We start from the raw sequence: 19,599 nt of genomic DNA on the forward strand, positions 1-19,599 counted from the left end.
AAAAAATATATATAAATAAAAAAAAAATACAGTGAGGTATCACCTCACATCAGTCAGAATGGCCATCATCAAATATCTACAAACGATAAATGCTGGAGAGGGTGTAGAGAAGAGGGAACCCTGTTGTACTGTTGGTGGGAATGTAAATTGATACAGCCACTATGAAGAACAGTATGGAGATTCCTTAAAAAACTAAAACTAGAACTACCATATGACCCAGCAATCCCACTACTGGGCATATACCCTGAGAAAGCCATAATTCAAAAAGAGTCATGTACCACAATGTTCATTGTAGCACTATTTACAATAGCTGGGACATGGAAGCAACCTAAGTGTCAATCAACAGATGAATGGATAAAGAAGATGTGGCCCATATATACAATGGAATATTACTCAGCCATAAAAAGAAATGAAATTGAGTTATTTATAGTGAGGTGGATGGACCTAGAGTCTGTCATACAAAGTGAAGTAAGTCAGAAAGAGAAAAACAAATATTGTATGCTAACACATATATATGGAACCTAAAAATGAAAATGTTCCTGAAGAATCTAGGGGCAGGACAGGAATAAAGACGCAGTCGTAGAGAATGGACTTGAGGACATGGTGGGGGGAAGGGTAAGCTGGGACAAAGTGAGAGAGTGGCATGGACATATATATACTACCAAATGTAAAACAGTTAATGGGAAGCAGCTGCATAGCACAGGGAGATCAGCTCAGTGCTTTGTGACCACCTAGTGGGGTGGGATGGGGAGGGTGGGAGGGAGACACAAGAGGGAGGGTATATGGGGATATATGTATACATATAGCTGATTGGCTTTGTTATACAGAAGAAACTAACACAAAAACGTAAAGCAATTATACTCCAATAAAGATGTTAAAAAAAAAAAAGAGAGATACACACTGAAGTATTTAGGGGTAGAGTTATTTATCAGCAACTAAGACTCAGAAAAGAATAAAAAGGAGAAAAAGAGAATGTAGCAAATATGTGAAAACATTAGAGAATCATGGTGACGGGTGTGAATATTCATTGTAATATTCTTTAATGATTCTGCAGATTTGAAACTTCAGAATAAGAAATTAAAGCAAATAATAAAATGTGGTAGTGAATTCCTTGCTACAAAAGACAAAATAGGTAACTATAAAGTAATTGATCTGTTCCTTTAATAAAGGTACTGATTGCCAAACTTTCAATCTTGCTTTAACTTAGTGGCAATGGTTAATTTGCTATATAGAAAAAGCTTATCAAATATTTTGGGTGATTTTAATCAATTTCTTAAAATGTGATAACTCAGAAATAAAATTAAAATTATGCACTTGTATACTCACACACAATCTGATGTGACATTGTATAATTGGACTACATTAAAAACAAAAGCATGAAATAGTTTTTGCAGCTACTTCAGCCTTGTCATCTGTTTAATACAAGTAATCTTTCCAAATGGTCTTGCTTCATTTGCAACAATAATTCAACCACACCCCCAAAAGTAATGAATATAGAGGTTTACACAATTTCATGAGACTCACTGATACACTTTTCTGCTACTTAATATCCACTCAACACCTCTAGATTCTTCTCCAAATTATTCATATCTCATAAATAAGAAAAATGTATTATAAATAGTTACCTGAGAAAATTGAGATTTAGTGTTGTTTCATATCTTGATGGCAATCTGTATATTATGTTCATCCAATAATGGAATAGATAGATCATGGACATTTTTCATTAGGTTTTTTTAAGCTACCCAGGAAAACACGTAAAAATGGCCTATTACGGTCCACATACTCAAACATTACTAAATATAAAATCATGCCATAACCGTACAAGGCATCAAATGCCTCTAGATACTGTGTTTACAGTAACCAGAATGTAATTAAATGAAGTGAGAGTGCCAGGATTGGTTAAAATACGACTTTGCTATCAGAAGGTACAATTTACCAAAACTCATCTGTATCAGTTTACCTCATCATAAAATAGAGATACATTTCTGAAGAAGTATAGCTACAAAGAATGATAGAAATCATGTTAAAAATAAAACTACACAGCAGAGAAATGACTGGCTATCAGTACCAAATTACTAACAGTGGTTTATGTTAGGGTTATGAGGGTATGGTCTTTTTTTTTTTCTTTTCTTTTTTAATTCCCTCTCCTTAACTCCATTATCCAATTTTCTGAAACATGTTGTATTACTCTTAGAATGAAAATAACAAACTTGAAAAGCATTTGCTTTCAGTCATATATTTGGTTTAAAACATATTTAAAGGAAACATGGCCTTTTGTATGTAAACATTTGGCATTACTTAAAAAAAAAAAAAAGCCCAAATTCTTAAGTACTACTACAATATCAAAATACTACTCCAGAAACTTTCCCACCTCTGAGTTCATGTGACTTTAGTTTAGAAGTTGCTGAATCCCTAATTTGTAGAGTATATACAATATTCAGCTGAAGAAAAGAGTTCAAATGAAATGAGAAAATGAGACCATGGCCATGCAGTTTCAAATGCAGACATTTTAATATTTAGATGGAAGACTGGGGATAATTCTCATGGTTGCTTGTGCCTTTTAATTAAAAGGGTGACTTTTAAATGTAGTCTGTGGCCCGGGGAGCCTTCTTGGAAGACCTGAGCTTTTACAACAATTATAACTACAACTGGTTTCGAAACTGACCCTGAGGAATGAAGGAATGAATGCCTGCGTGCATGTGTCACTGTAAGCAGTAGTTGTGCTTTAGCGCTTTCTTCCAAAAAATGTGTATTAGGAACTACCGTGAGAATCATTTCTTTCATGAGTACCATAATAATGATTTCTATGTGCAGTGTGTTTTGCAGTTTACCAAGTACTTCATAATTCTATTAGGATGGCAGGAGAGCTACAGATAAAGAGACTTGGGCTCAGAAAATGTTGAGTGCTTCACCCCAAATCACTTAGCCATTAAGAGACAGAGCCATAAGCCAAACCCCAGGTCTTCTGAGTCCAAATGCAGTAATTTCTACTATGTTATAATTTACGCTCTAAGCATCCATTTTGTGTGGTGGCTTACGGATGGGTATGATTTACTTTGTACACCAAGCTGCGAGCAAACAATTCGAGAAAGACTCCAGATGAAACATCCAGGATGTTTCTAGTTCATGTGATGAGGAGCTATTTTTGGAGTTTCTTACATAATGAGAAAAGAATGGAGGGGGAACAGTTCTCGGTCTTTAATTTTAGTCACATCTGTATATAAAAATCAATCGCTATCAACAGTGTCACCACTAAAACTCAGAAACTACACACACTGAGTACAATGAGAATGAGATCATTTAAACTGGGTGTATTATCAAGTGGCACTTACACTTCTGAAGCCCTAAACTGTACAGTCCAAAAGCAATTAAAAAGAAGGCAGCACGATATGGAAAAGTTAAAGCAAGTGAGAGAAGAGGAAACTGAGGGGCCACTTAAATCTACAAGGTCCTAAGAGAGGTTGCGTGGGTGATGATGAACAACCGTCCTCAGCGGAAGTAGGAAACGTATCAAGAGGAAAGGGGCCTGAACTTCAATAGGAGAAATTTAGTTTGTTCTTGAAAAAAATTAGATTTTAAGATGCTAGGCTGCATTTCCAATGGAAGAGGACTTCTGTTCTTGAAAAGCATTATGAAAGCACCTTTCTTATTTCAGTTTTTATACAGTTCAGTGTCAGAGGCATTGCAAATATGCAGAGATTGAACAAAAGGATGTTTAATTATTTTATTGCTGTTATAGCCTAATGTATTTTAAAATGTCTAAGGGGTATTAAGACACAGTCCTTGCCCTTTGGGAGCTTATAAGCATTTTAATTACACAATCTTAATTAAACAAAACTAATGTTTAATTGAAATTAATTATAAAAGGAAATAATGCATAAGAAAGGTGAACAATGATGATATGAAACTTGAAGAAGCACAATGTCTAATGTAATTTAGACACAGGGAAAAGGGCTTTAAGAAATTAAAGGCAATACCTAATAATGGGATTATTTCTAATATTTATGTTTGGTTTACAAAGGAGCAGTATCTCTTTCCTCACATTTATGTTGCTCAGTACATTCTGTTCATCTGAGGTAATGTTACCTGTTTTTTAATATCTGCTATGAAAGCACAAAGACCATGTCTACTCAGTCATTTTTGGCCCATAGAGCAACATTTGTATAGAGGCACTTAATTCTCTGTGATAGGGAGGGCTCTCTCTGTGTTGTTGGTGTGATTAGAAGCATTCTCCAGCTGGTGGAAGATAATCCCCTATTTGCAATCTGTGAAGGACTAAATAATAATGTTAGAAATAAAAAATACTGGAGAGGGTGTGGAGAAAAGGGGAACCTCCTATACTGTTGGTGGGAATGCAAATTGGTACAGGCACTATGGAGAACAGTATGGAGGTTCCTTAAAAAAACTAGAACTACCATATGACCCAGCAATCCCACTCCTGGGCATATATCCAGACAAAACTATAACTCGAAAAGATACATGCACCCCAATGTTCATAGCACCACTATTACAATAGCCAAGACGTGGCAACAACCTAAATGCACATCAACAGAAGAATGGATAAAGAAGATGTGAGATAGATAGATATAGATATAGATATACACACAATAGAATACTACTCAGCTACAAAAAAGAATGAAATTTTGCCATTTGCGACAACATGGACAGACTTGGAGCACATTATGCTAGGTGATATAAGTCAGACAGAGAGAAACAAGTACTGTATTATATAATTTATATGGAGAATCTAAAAAATACAACAAACTAGTTCTTTTCTTGACCTAAATGGTGATTAAGAGTGTTTGTCCTACTTCAAAAAATTAAAAATAGAACTACCATATGATCCAGCAATTCCACTTCTGGATATTTATCTGAAGGAAACAAACAAACAAACAAAAAACTAACAGTAAAAGGTCTATGCACCATGATGTTCACTGCAGCATTATTTGCAATAGCTGAGACATGGAAGCAACCTAAGTGTTCATCAATGGATGAATGGATAAAGAAAATGTGGTACATATGCATAGTGTGAAATATTATTCAACCATATAAAAGAAGGAAATCCTGCTATTTGTGACAACATGGATGGACTTTGAGGGCATTATGCTAAGTGAGATAAGACAGACAGAGAAAGACAAATACTGAAATATCTCACTTATATGTGGGATTTAAAAAACAAAAACAAAAAGCCAAACTCAGAGATACAGAGAAGACATTAGTGGTTGCCGGAGGTAGGCCGGGGCAGGGAGGGGTGGGGTGCAAAAATGGGTGAAGGGGGTCAAAAGGGACAAATATCCAGTTATAAAATAAATAAGTCCTGGGGATGTAATATACAGCATGGTGAGTATAGTTAATAACACTGTATTGTATATTTGAAAGTTGTTTAGAGTAGATGAAAACTTTGTAACTATGTGGGGTGATGGATGTTAACTAGACTTATTGTGGTGATCATTTTACAATATATACATAAATCGAATCAGTATGTTGTATACCTGAAACTAATAGGATGTTATATGTCAATTATATCTCAATAAAAATATTTGTTGAGTATTTTAAAAAAAAGTGTTTGTCCTAAACTATAAATCAAAAAGATACATGTACCCCTATGTTCATAGCAGCACTATTTATAATAACCAAGACATGGAAGCAACCTAAATGTCCATCGACAGATGAATGGATCAAGAAGATGTGGCATACATATACAATGGAATACTACTCACCCATAAAAAATGAAATAATGCCATTTGCAGCAACATGGATGGACCTAGAGATTATCATACTAAGGGAAGTAAGTCAGAGAGACAAAGACAAATACCATACCATATCACTTATATGTGGAATCTAAAATATGACACAAATGAACTTATCCATGGAACAGACTCACAGACACAGAGAACAGACTTGTGGTTGCCAAGGGGGAGAGGGATGAGGGAGGGATAGACTGGGAGTTTGGGATTAGCAGATGCAAACTATTATATATCGAACGGATAAACAACAAAGTCCTACTGTATAGCACAGAGAACTATACTCAGTATCCTGTGATAAACCATAATAGAAAAGAATATGAAAAAGAATATATATGTAGAACTGACTCGCTTTGCTGTGCAGCAGAAATTAACACAACATTGTAAATCAACTATACTTCAACAAAATAAATTTTTAAAATAATAATAATGTTAGTGAAAGTAAGCACCCATGGTGATGACCATTATCCATAACTGCCTGGAATCCACCAAATTCTTACTCAGGTTTTGGTTAAGAGGCCAAGCTCTGGACTCAGTCTGACTGGAGTCAAGTCCTGGTTCTCCTACCTACTTGCTGTGCAACCCCAGATAATGTACTTGCTTTCCTAAGCTTCACTTTCCTCATCCAAACAATGGGGGTGATAATTGTTATGAGGATTAAATTGGTTTTTACATGAAACTTACTAAGCGTAGTCCCTGGCACTCAGTGCCCTCTAAAGGTTAGCTATTATTACGTGTTGAATACAACAGAATGAATATTATATACTGTATTAGTTTGCTAGGGCTGTCATAACAAAAAAAAAAAAAAAAGAAGAAGAAGAAGATGAGAAAAGCAAAACTACAGAGCAGGTGGCTTAAACAACCAAAATTTATTTCCTCACAGTCTGTGGCTAGAATTCCAAGATCAGGGTGTCAGCAGGGTTGGTTTCCTCTTGAGGCCGCTCTCCTTGGCTGACATATGGCCACATTCTCTCTGTGTCCTCACATGGTGTTTCCTCTGTGCATACCTCTGGTGTTTCTTTGTCCAAATTTCCTCTTATAAGTACACCAGTTAGATTGCATTAGGGTATACCCTAACAGCCTCATTTTAATTTAATAAACTCTTTAAAGGCCCTATCTCTAAATAGTCACATTCTCAGGTACTGGGGGTTAGGGCTTCAACATAGGACTTATGGGAGGCACAATTCACCCTATAACATATACTTACCTCACTCTACGCGAAAACATTCCACACAATAAGAAAATCTGAAATAATTCTGAGGAAAAGTCTCAGTTCTCATAACTTCTCAGCTTTCGAACATAGAGAGAACCTATGTGACCTCATTTAACTCTGAGAGGATAGACAGATAGATGGATATACAGATACACAGACACATACGCACACACACACTCTATCTACCTAGTATACGGGTGCCAATCACACTTTGTAAAACAGCTCTCTGGATGCAAACCACTCTGCCAAAAAAGCATCATCATCAATGAAAATAAATGACTCACCTAAAGTATACATAGTAGTTACTACACTCAAAGCACAAGAATTACACTGCATGAGCAATTATGTTCTCCTTAGATCACAAATTCATTGAAGAAAGGAACCATGACAGGTTAGTAAAAATTTACAAACAGATCAGCATAAAAAATGAGCTTGGAAAGTTTTTTGTACCTTTGATTGACGCTCTTAAAATTCATTTTTGTTTTCAATATTGTTTTGATAGGCAATTGTGGTCTCAACTAGAATAGCACATGCAATGAATGCAGTAATCCAGTATCTGAATTATGGTGACCACAGTAAAAAAAATTACCTTAAATGTTACTAGTCACATGACCATTATTTAGCGATGCAGGCCCACAAAGCATTAGGCTCAAAAAGCATTTCATACAAGCATATAAACTGGATACTAATTCACGTTATGAATATCTGTTGACCACCGACAAAATACCCTGGACAGTATATACCACTCAAAAAAACTCCATGGAAAATGGCCAGACCCCAGGAATCTGGAGATGGAGGCAATGTCTTCCTGAAAAAATGATGCACAGACCTATAGAAATACATATAGTATGTAGCTCAAATGAGAAAATGTGTGAAAGGGCTTTAAAAACTCTAAAGCACTTTATAAATCTAAGGTGGCATTTTTAAGATGATCTTATTCTGCCCTTATCCCATTCAAAGGAGCTAATTATGATTCAACCAGTCTTTTCCTAACAGATAAGCAAGAACATGAAATCTGATTAACTGAAATGGGAAATTGAATCAGACATGTGAGAAAAAGGCCAAAATTTGATATACAGTAAGTTAAGGTAACTCTTTAATATTGATCATCATCTTAGAGTGTCTAATTTTTCCCCTGCTGACAACACTACCTGGATCAAGAAAGCATTGTCTCGTAAGAAATATCCCTGTGTCATGCCACTTGTTTTATAATGGTAACAGTAAATTTTACACAGAGCTTTTAAAGGATATGTGGTATAGAGACCATACTATTTAACAACCAAAACAAACATTAAAAAACACTTCTCATGTAATTATCTCATGTTCTATGGCTGATCAAAATTGTTGCCATAATTGAAAAGAAAAATTAAATAATAAATTTAAAAAACTGTTGCCATAAATGAAAAATAAAATAAAATAAAAAATAAATAAAAATTTAAAAAAATATGAAATAATAACTACACGAGTGTTAAATGTCTTATACCAAGCATCAGATTTTAAATGTATTCTTTTTACCTGATGATATACACAGAGAAAGAAGCTCAATTGATATTTTAAACGTGATCACAAGCAAAATACACAGAAAATAAACTTGCAGTGCAGAATCCTACATGAAAAGGATATCTTTTTGTTTCTAATATCAGGACACACTATAAAACATAACTACTCCATACTCATAAATATTAATGCATCAATTTACAAAATATATGTCTAAACGAAAGTCAATATTCATACTGTCTTTTCGATGTTTCCAAATGCCCAAGGTAAGATGACTTGCTAATATTTTATAATCGACATTATCTTAGCATTCCTTAAACAATGAATTTAATCTGGCATGATGAAATAATGTAATTTATGACTGGAAGGGAAGGGACTGATAAGAAATTGTTCTAAAAATGAATGGAGGTTTAAATAACAAAACCTTTCAAAACATATGCAGATATTCCTATCCAAAACAAGTATAATACACAAGCCAGCTTGCAGTATCAAAACATAAGGAAATGGGAAGGAAGCTACTCATTGCACATAATGAATGTGAAATTAGAAAAGACCAAAAGTGGAATTTTAATATTGCTTGTGCTATTTTTAAAAGATCACTTATAAAATATACCCTCATTAAACAGTCTTAGGTCTTATTTTCACCTGATTACCAAATGAGCTTTTCTACTTTATATATACTAGTTAAAAATAATTGCACTGATTATTTTTATTCTGATTGAATTTAGATTTTTAACAAAATTGTCACCACCATAAAACTAAATATTTTGCAGTAGCAACTATCCTACAATTTCTAAACCTATAACAAGAGAAAGAGGAACAAAAAACAATCAAATTGGCATACAAAAAAGCCATGTTTTATCAAGAAGCAGCTACTTCAAACTCCAATAATCAATGTTTTGTCTCCCCCTTCTGGACCATACAATTATTTTTTAAAAAAAGAAACAGCAAAGTAAGATTTGATCTTTTTTTCACAGGATATATTCAAATAATTGGTCTGACACAAGTGTAACGTTACACGAAGTAATCATGATGATACTATTAGATCAGTAAACTAATAAAACTTCAATTTAATAATGCAATAGCAGCTTAACAGCCCACAAATACATACTGCCACGCTTAGTGGTATTTTATGGCTATTATAATTAGTAGGTCGCTTGTAGTAAGAAACACATCAATAGCATTTTGAATTTATTACTTTGAGCCTGGCTATAAGTTTACTGTTAACAGGAACCTTCTTTCAGCATGAACTTCTTCAACAGCCTAGGGAAACAAATTCATTTGGCTCTATTTTGAGAAAAAGTTCCTATAATATTCACTCAATCGTGCCCAAAATTGCCATGCCCCAATTAGGACAAAGAAACATACATGTGTACCTACCCTTCACCTATGATGGGGCTGTCCTTTTGACTCAGATTATTTAGAAACACTGCAAAACGTACAAATGTGACATCCTAATTACATAAAATGGCTTATCTAGTAAGCAATACTACAGGCCACCAAAATGATTAGCTCTTTTCTATCCAGGTCCACTGAGTCAACAAGAAACACACATGACCTTCATTGCCTAGTACAGGAAATGAGGCTGTGGTTTATAAACAGGTAAGTGTTATTAGAATGATAAACAACGTATGTTCAGCAGCATGTGCAGAGAATATATTTACAATAGTTAAAGTAGGTGTTTGAAACAGAAAACCTAATTATAAAAATTCTACTCTATGCTACGAGTGCTGAAGAAATGGTCTTGCGTGGCAATAACTTTATTCTTATTTCTGTGATTTTACTAATTTCTCCTTGATTAACATGTCTAAACTGAACTCATCCTGTTTTACTCCAAACGTAGTCTTGCTCCTGACTTCTCCATGAAGGCTCAAGTCACCATCACTTCAGTCACCCATGCTTGCAAATTCACTCATTATTGAGTCACACATCTCCTCTGCCCGTTTTCATCATTTGCTGAGGCTGATATATTCTACTTCTGCAATCTCTCTCTCTCATCTATCACCTCCATTTAGTTCTTACTAACCACTCTCCATTCCAGGGTCTTATTACTTCAAGTACAGCAACAACCCCCAGCTTGATCTCCCTGCCCCAGTCTCTAACCTCTCCAATTTCCACTGCTCCATTAATCTTCCCCAAATGTAACTCAGATTTTGTCATTCCATTGCTCAAAACCTTGATTCCTCACTGACTATTAAAGTACCATCTCCTTGGCATATCCCTCCTAAAATGACCTTAACCTACCTTTCCACATTTACAACCCCCTGATATACTTAACCTATGTTTTTAGTCACCTTAACAAAAACACCCCCGTACTTCCCCTTGGTTCACTCCACTCCATCCACAGTGGCCTCTTTGCAATTCTTCAAATACTCAAGGCACACTCCTGCCTCAAAGCCAGGGCACTTGATACTCTCTCTGCCTGTAAAGCTCTTCCCTAGATATTTGCATTGGCTCTCCCCAGTTTCACTCATGTCTCTGTTCAAATGTCATTTGCTCAGAGAGCTCACCTATCTAAAACAGCACAACCCTGATCACACTCGGCTTTCTCATCTTGCTTTTTTTCCTTCATAGCTCTTACCACTACCTGCCGTTATATTTGATATGCGTCTTATTGTCTGCCTCCCCAAGTAGAAATATAAGCTCCATGAGGAATGTATCTGTAATGGTTCATCACCCAAGCACCTAGAATAGTGTCTGGCACATAATAGGTGGGCAGTAACTTTTTAACCAAAAAAGAAAAGAATCTGTGGCTAGAGAGATTAACCAGATCTAGAGAATGAATGAGTGCTGAATCAGGATTTAAGTTCAGGTCTTTATGATGCCAAAATAAACACTATCCCAAAAGACACCCTACTGCTTGCCCTAGGCGCTCAATTATTTCTGTCATTAAGTTACTTTATATTTAACATTGTTAGGTCTGGTCATTATAATTCTATTTTCCAATTATCATATGTAATCATGTCAATTTTTACCCTTTTTTCCCACAGAAGAATGGTTCTTCTTCCTCCTGTGGATACATTATTCCTGGTTTGCAGTGAAATCAAATTAGTCATTTTAGCTGATTCCTAAACCTGTTTCATGCAATGTGTTACTAAATAATAAAAACAATTTATTTTCTTTCAAAAAGTTTACACTTACCTATAACTAGAAGCCATTGAAAAAGTCATTCAGTTCTTTCTATCTCTATCCCACTCTAAGTTCTCTTTTGCTATCTTAAGATATTGATAAGAAGATATTCTATCCTTTCTTAGATAGCATCTATAACAAATCTTCAACTATCTTATTAAATCTTTAAAATAACCTTGTCAATATTATCTTGAGACCATATATGAATTTTTATTTTTTTTCAAAGCCCAGCAATAATCTATACCACATAACACATAGCTTCCAATACAGGCAAAACATTCTTTCTTCCATCCAGCCAAATCCTTCCCACCATTCTTGACCCAGAATAAATCACTCTATTAAATAGCACACATCTTGAATACTTAGCAAAAAAAAAAAAAAGAGGCAGCTCAAAGTCTCATCTTGTTTTACCATGTTATCTTCATGTTTTATGTCTGTTATACCAAGCATTTCATAAAATTTAATACATTTAACCAAAAAATGTAATTTAGACCTGCTATTTGCAAGGTTCTTAATATAATAAATATATTAAATATAAACAATAAACTTCAAAACCATCCTGAATTGAGTATTATTATCCTCATTGTGTTAATAGGGAGACTGAGGTTCAGAGACATTAAGTAAATTATTTAAGGTCACACAGTTAGTACGTAGCAGAGTTGGAATCTGAGCTCAGGTCTATTTGCCTCTGAATCCATGACCTCTACTAAAATTTGTATCCCTTCATAGGGTCTATATTGTGGACATAAAAAGACAGACCTGCACGGTAACAGAAAGTATTATTCAAGGACATACATTATTATAAACTAAAGTAATATAGGTGTATTATAAAAAAGGCCCTTAAAGAACATATAATGTAATAGAAACTATAAAATAGAGTAGAAAGTGATTCCAAAAGAAAGTTAAAAATAAAGTGCTATAGAAGTTCAGGGAAATTATTAGGAGGAAATCAGGAGGTGGGGGAATGGGGGGGAAGGTCATCGGGATAGACTTCATGGAAGAGCTGAGGATGGGGAGAATGTTGACACAGGAAGGAAAATATTCGAAGCAAAAAAAAAAAAATGATCCAATGAGCCAAGTCAGAAGCAAGACTGCTTGAGGCTGAGTGGATGGTTATGTTCAGGTAACAGCCTGATTTGTAAAGTAAATTTCTGAAAGAGAATAGTGAAAACTAAGGCTAATGGTAGTCTGACATCAGGAGGACCTCAAATGCCTCCAATTCTGCTTCTAATCAACACTGGAGAGATAAAAGGAAGACAGGGACATGAAGACCTGGTTCATTACATATTCCATCTTTCCAGTTTCAGTCTGACTTCTACATCACTCATTTTTTGACCAACATATGTAGTCTTTAGGCAACCAGAATACTTAAAGTGGCTATTCTAGGATTTCTTCTCTGTTGAACACTTATGAAATTCTTACCTGTCCATTTTATCAACAAACACTTCCCATCTTTTGTAGATTAGTGAGACCACGAAAAATAAGCCCTTTTGTACCTGACTTTCAACTGGTGATTTTAAATATTTTTCTTCACTCCTCTCTCTAGTCTCAACAAACAACAAAAAACCTTCCTCCTGAAGGCACCCTTCCCACCTAAACTCTAGAATTAATCCCCTCATCACTTCCTCTAGAAGCTGGTCGATCCCTAGAGTATCCTCCCCTTATTGCAGGATTTGCAAACTCCAACGTAAGAAGCAGCTCACAGATAAAACAACGGGTATGAAATCATTTCTATTGTAGATCAATCATAACATCTTTCTCATAGTGTCTTTCAAAACACTCTCAGACAAGATGAAACTGTTCGCTAAACCATAAGCAGCCACTTTGCAACCTTTCCTATATTACATCTTCAGGCCCTATCTTATATTCTGTTTTCCTGTCTACCTTCCCCATTAGACCTAGTATTTTGAGAGCACCAGCTATGTTCATTGGGGAAGAAAAACATATAATTTATCATAATAAAATGTGCTAAATATTACAATTGAGCTATATACACGGTGCTATGGAAAGGAAGGTGTTATCTAAGATGGCTTTTCCTTCAAAGACTGACATGAAGCTTAATTTTGATGGATATTTAGGAGCTTGCTGGGCACACTCAAGAAGAAAAGGGCATTCTGGCTCAAAGAAGCAGACTGTGCTTGATTTAGAGGGATTAAAGAATAGGATGTTAAGGAATTGCCAAGTGTTCCTGTACAGACAGAGGACAGGCACATGTAAGAATGCAGCTGGAGGTGAAATTAGAAAAGGAAGCGGGGATAAGATCACAAAAGGAATAGGGAGCCATTTGAAAGTTTTGATGGGGTAGCAGCAGCATCTCTTGTAACCATGTAGAGCATGTGTGGGTGGGGTGTGAGAGCCAAGACTAGGAGAGTATTGAGGAGACTGGGGCAGCCACAGGTGTGTTAAATCATGGGTCTGAGATTAGGGGAGAGAGCTGAGAGTTATTTAGGAGAAAGAACTTGGTAACTGGATGTGGAGAAATCAGTAATCTTTCAGTAGCTTCTAGCATAGGCCATTGGATTGCTTATGGTACCAAGACCAGAAATATAGGCTGGCTCTGGCCCACATTAAAATGAGCTCCAGATTCCTTCATTGCCCCAAACTCTGTTATTTAACCCCACCCTTATACACTTAAGCCTCCAGTTTAATGCAGGTCCTCACTGACTCACACATGTCTCCTAGGTAGCACCCCAAACAAGTCTCTCTATCCTAATCCAGTATTTCTCAAAGTCAGCTCTTGAGCCTACCTTATCAGAATCTCCTGTGGTGCTTGATAAAAAGGCAGAGTTCTTGGCCCTATCCCAGACCCCATGAAGGGCAAAACCTGCATTTTGATACTTTCAACTTTGGGAACCACTAGCCTGATCCAGCCTACCTACTACTATCAAATTTATTTTTCTTAAACCCTGCTTCCCTCACGTCACTTGCTTGCTCCAACTAATTTCTAATCTTCTACCCAGACTTCAAGATCCTCTTTCAACTTGATTTTTGAATCTTTCCAATTTACTTTTTTGTTCTTTGTTCCAACAAAGTCAACCTCATCTCTCATTTCCCTCTTCTCCCCCCACCCCCTCCCAAACACAGTTTGGTTCTTTCTCCAAGCCTTTGCATTCAATATTACTTCCACAATCTGCGAGCTTCTCTATCATCTCTCCTCCCCAGTCAAATCCCAGCCACCAGATCCTGAAAGTCTAGAAATGTGCATGGAGTTTTCTCTAATTACTCTAATCCTACTTCTCTCTCCTGCTCATGTATTCCTATTACACTTACAATCAGCCAGCACAATTTAAGGTTTGATTATTTCAACATATATTATTGAAACTATAAGGTCTTATCTCATTCTTATTTTCCAGTCATCAGTGTGCCTAGCACAGTTCTTGGCACATAATAAGCACTGAAGAAATATTTGTTGATTTTTGAAATCATCCCAAAAGATGAATGGCTTTGTTTTCCCTTAAATGTCACGTGAATTCAAAAAGAAAAAAAAAGAGGACTTCAATTTTTAAAAGCAAAACAAATGTAAATATATTTACTATTCTAGATACCACGGTACCTGATGATGCTAAAGATAATGTTTCCTGGCCTGTTTTTGAAATGCAGACTGCTTAATCATGAAGGCAAGGTAATTACAAATAGCTCTTAATCACAATACAGGCCACTTTTGGTGTATTGGTATAATAGTGTATCATGTAATTGTGGCACTGAAATGCAGTGTCTGTAGTAAAAGAACCTTTAGAAGACAGCAACAGAAAGAACCTTAAAAGATAACGCAAGCCAATCACTTCAATTTATCCACTTAATAACTGAACCTCAGAGAAACTACATGACTTGCCCAAAGTCACAGAGCTGATGAGTGGCACCCAACAAAGACAAGCACGCAGGTCTCCTGACTGAACATCAAAGGTTGCTCTCGTTACACTATGTGCTTAGGGATACTAAAGTCAAAGTCAGATACTTCAATAAGAATTCCTGTTAGCATAAACCAACCTTTTATGAGTCTCTGCCTGCCATCCTGAAAAACTGAGGTAAAACACACAGTTTTATCAGAATCATAAAGACTGACACGGGCCCAATTACGAAAAAAAAAGAAAAAAATTTTAAAAAGAAGTAAAACTTTCTAAGACAGAATATACAAGCATATTCTACTTCTAAAGCATTTCCCAAAGCCATAGGAAAAATACTTACCGTAGCTAAATTCTATTCACCTGATCTTAATATTCACCTCACTGTTTTGGTAAAATATACACCAAAAGACGAGCCCAACATATAAAATACTATAAGCAAAAATCACTCAATCCCCAAAAGCACAAATTCACTACTAAGGGTAAAACACATCTTTTGTACTCACCATAACTTTACTTCCAACTATCTGCATGCAGTGGTCAACGGAGAGTGGTTATGGTGTAAAAAAAAACAAACAGCAACAGTATTAGTAATCAGAAGCTTTTCACAGAAGTTAAGTGTTTAGTAAATTAGTAAATAGCTACCCCCATGTATACTTTTAATACTTTAGATCTAGAGGCTAACACAAGTAAATCAGTATTGATTTCTACCATATTTCAAAAATGTGTAAAGTCTGCAGAATAAAGATTCCCACATAAAAGATTATTACAACTTAAGGATTTTTTTTTTAATTTTCTGTAATGGGCTTCTCAGCTAGTGCAGTGTAAACATCAAGTAATGCAAGATTAAGTATAATCGGGCATCAGATATTTTATCAGCCCACAACCCCTCAAAAAAATTATCACAAGAAAATCGAATTTTTTCCAAATATTGCTTTTTTCTCTTTCCTTATTTTAACAGGTATACTATTAAGGTTGAAATTATGTATTTTAGAATATAAATGTTGCATTTAAAGTCATGCATTAAGTTAATAAATAAACTTTAGGTTGAAAACTGGAATATTTTATATTGTTATGAATTTAAGGTTTAAAATATTGTTTTATATTATACTTGAAAATTACAAAGCAGATAGATTGCTTATGATTCTAGTTTTCTAGATCATCCTAGAATTTCTATTATAAGAGCACAGTTTTGTATATAATGCAAAGACAAAGAAGTAGTTTGTATTTAAACATAGTTATTCATAAGGAGGAAACAGTTCAAAAATTACAACCTCGACTGAGCTTTTCTAACGGTTAAGAGAAAAGAGAATTTCTGAGAATTTGTGTTTAAGAAAGCAAGAAGTAAAATCATAGTCCTAAAACATAATTTTATACTAAAATCCAATCCAAATCATTGTTATCAGTTTCCTACACTTGAATATCAAGCAATGTTCAAAAAAGACCTAATCCACAATTGAAAACCATTAATCTGATAGCAGTTTTATTATCACTATGTGCTGTTTTTCAGCTAGTACTTTAAAAATAAAAATCAAATATAATTGAAATCCCAATAAGAATTCTAAGTTTAACAGGATACTGCAAGATACAAAAAGATAATGACAGTTTCCCAGTAAATTATTTCAGAGGAATCCATGAATCTCCAAATAGAGAAGTAGCTTTCTTAAATATTCATTCAACAGACTATTTACAGGCAGTGATTATTTAGTTGAATAAAAGCTTCTGTGGTGCCATTAACCACCTTCTGAATTGAAAGATATGCTACTGACCTAAATTATTTCCTCCCACCAAAAAGACAGAGATCTTATTTGTCTCTTGTTTATTTAGCACAGACATGAAGCTAAAAAAATGAATGCAAGCCTTCTTAACAATTAAGGCAGGTCTATACTCGGTGAAACATTTAGCTAAAGCACATACAGCAAAGAGATTAGATGAGACAAGGAAAGCTAAAAGAAACTGGTTTGGTCATGTTTGGGTTCAATTGTTTCACCATATCTAGGTGATGCCTCGAAAAGATCTGAGAAAGAAAATATCTGATAATGGCAAAGGCAAAACCATTAATATATGTATATGCACATACAAGTAGATATACTACAGCTCTCAAATGCTTATTATATGGGTCAATCTAAAAAAATTTAGAGATGTATTTGGTATCACTATTTTGAATTATTTCCTATTGAGAGTTTTTTAAATCAATGATACCTTTCAATGTATCTTCATGAAAATATAATTTTACATATTTTTAAATCTCAACTTCAAAAATTGCTATTTAAGTTAGAAATAAACTAGTTTCTTAATATTCTCATAAGGACATTGACATCTGGCAAACTAATGTTAGGATTTCAGTGACTAATTTTTCCTCATATATAGGAAAAATTATAGGCTGTCAAAAAATAACATGCAACATTCCCTCTAAGTCACTGATTTCTTGTGCCTCTCAGGATTATGAATTGATATGACAATGTTGCAATATTAACAAAGCTTGGTTTTCCATTTCTGAAAACATATGTTGGTGTTTTGAAAACAAAGGCTCTTCCAGATTATCTGTGGCCAAATTATCTACACATACTAACTACCCTAGATCAGGTCCATAACCGCACTTGCTACAATGAGCAAATGAGTACAGCTCCAGCAGAGAAGAGGCTCTTTTCCACTCCCTTAAAGTCCACTCATCACTGACAGAGTTACTCAAGCTACTTTTTCCTTCGCATTCACACAACTTAACATTCTCTACTAAGGAACTTGAAAAGGAAAAAAACTAAGCAATAGTTTTCATCATTATCTTTCAATTTCCTTTATATTCTCTTATTTCAGGCTAATTTTGGCATAGTCAATTACACAATAAAAGACTCTCCTTTGCTTTAGAAACAGGTTTTGAGCCCAAACCTGTGTATTAGTTTCATGTTGCTTTACGGTCCTTACCCAGAAACCCAGGAGAATGACCCACGTCTCTTACTGAGCTCATATTTTATTTGTTTTTCAATTCCACACAAAATGACTAATGCAGGTGTTAAAGGTGGAAATGTACAATTTATGTTTAAATTTAACTGTAATTTTCACACATTTTACATATGACTACAAGACATTTTTCCACCATGGACTGTAGTCCTTAACTTTGCTTTTACTTCAAGATGAAAGTTTTGGCTACTTGTAAAGCATTTTCATAAAGAAGTGGTTACAATCATATCTACTTTAAAAGTGGAAACATTTTTAATCAGTGTATCAATATAATGAAAAAGTAAGCATAAAAAGGTATGACAAGCAAAGCATATCTAAAGCCTAATAAAAAACAGCAGGATGGAAACCTTGGTTACACATAGGTAAATGGGCATAGGTTAGGTTATAATTTATGCAAATGTTATTGTCATGATCACGAAGAGGTCAAAAGATGAGAGGATGGTTTGTCACTGAATGGCATCCCTATCACCTTCAAAAGGAAATCACATATGCAATTTCCTTTGTTTTCGCCACAGAAAACACAGCACTAATGAATGTCTCCCCAAAGTGAGAAAGCTTTAAAGCATGCTTATCAACAGGCTTTCTTTCATCATAATATTTGGTCCATGAAAAATATTTGCAAATAAAATGTATAACCTTAGAGCTCTAATGAAAGTTCTGTACACACATCAGGTGCTCCTATGTGTGCTAAAGGAAGCAAATAAGGATCACATACTAAATAGTTATAGTACTGATTTTGAGCCTAACACCTTAAATATAGTATTTTCATGTCTTTTGAGAAACATTCAATTTCCATGTTTCAAATAAAGCAATTGTAGAGAGCTCATCCAATGTTTACCCAAAGTTTAGCATTTTAATCTTAAAAATGAGTCTATAAATTAAAAGTGTGCATCTCTCTGGTCAGTTGAAGAGGAAACAATAGGATAAGTGAAAACAAGCTCTACATAGAGATAGAGTCAATATCAAAAGGTTAAGGAGTAAGAGCTTCATACAATCTTGATTATATTCAGTCCCACTTACACAAACAAAAACAACAAATGAGCCAGAAACACTAACAAAATCTTACCATTAAAAACACCACATAATTATTCATGTATTATTATCTGTACTTTGCACTCAGATTTAGCTATATAGATTTACTAGTGTATTTGCCTTTAGGTATTTGAAAAATAACATTGAATGTACACCCTGCACTTCCTAAAGCATTTTACTGTGA

The 19,599-nt window shown here is 34.9% G+C and overlaps 1 protein-coding gene across 1 annotated transcript in view; it reads right to left on the reverse strand.

The window, feature by feature from the left end:
• Positions 1 to 19,599, reverse strand: part of DIAPH2 (diaphanous related formin 2) — an 887,427-nt gene that overhangs the window by 784,849 nt on the left and 82,979 nt on the right. Inside the window, exon 5 of the mRNA XM_060292429.1 lies at positions 15,932 to 15,952. Within this exon, the coding sequence (XP_060148412.1) occupies positions 15,932 to 15,952 (21 nt within the window). The remainder of the gene's footprint in view (positions 1 to 15,931; positions 15,953 to 19,599) is intronic.

This window comes from Globicephala melas, chromosome X (genome assembly GCF_963455315.2).
Source record: "Globicephala melas chromosome X, mGloMel1.2, whole genome shotgun sequence".
NCBI classification, from domain to species: domain Eukaryota; kingdom Metazoa; phylum Chordata; class Mammalia; order Artiodactyla; family Delphinidae; genus Globicephala; species Globicephala melas.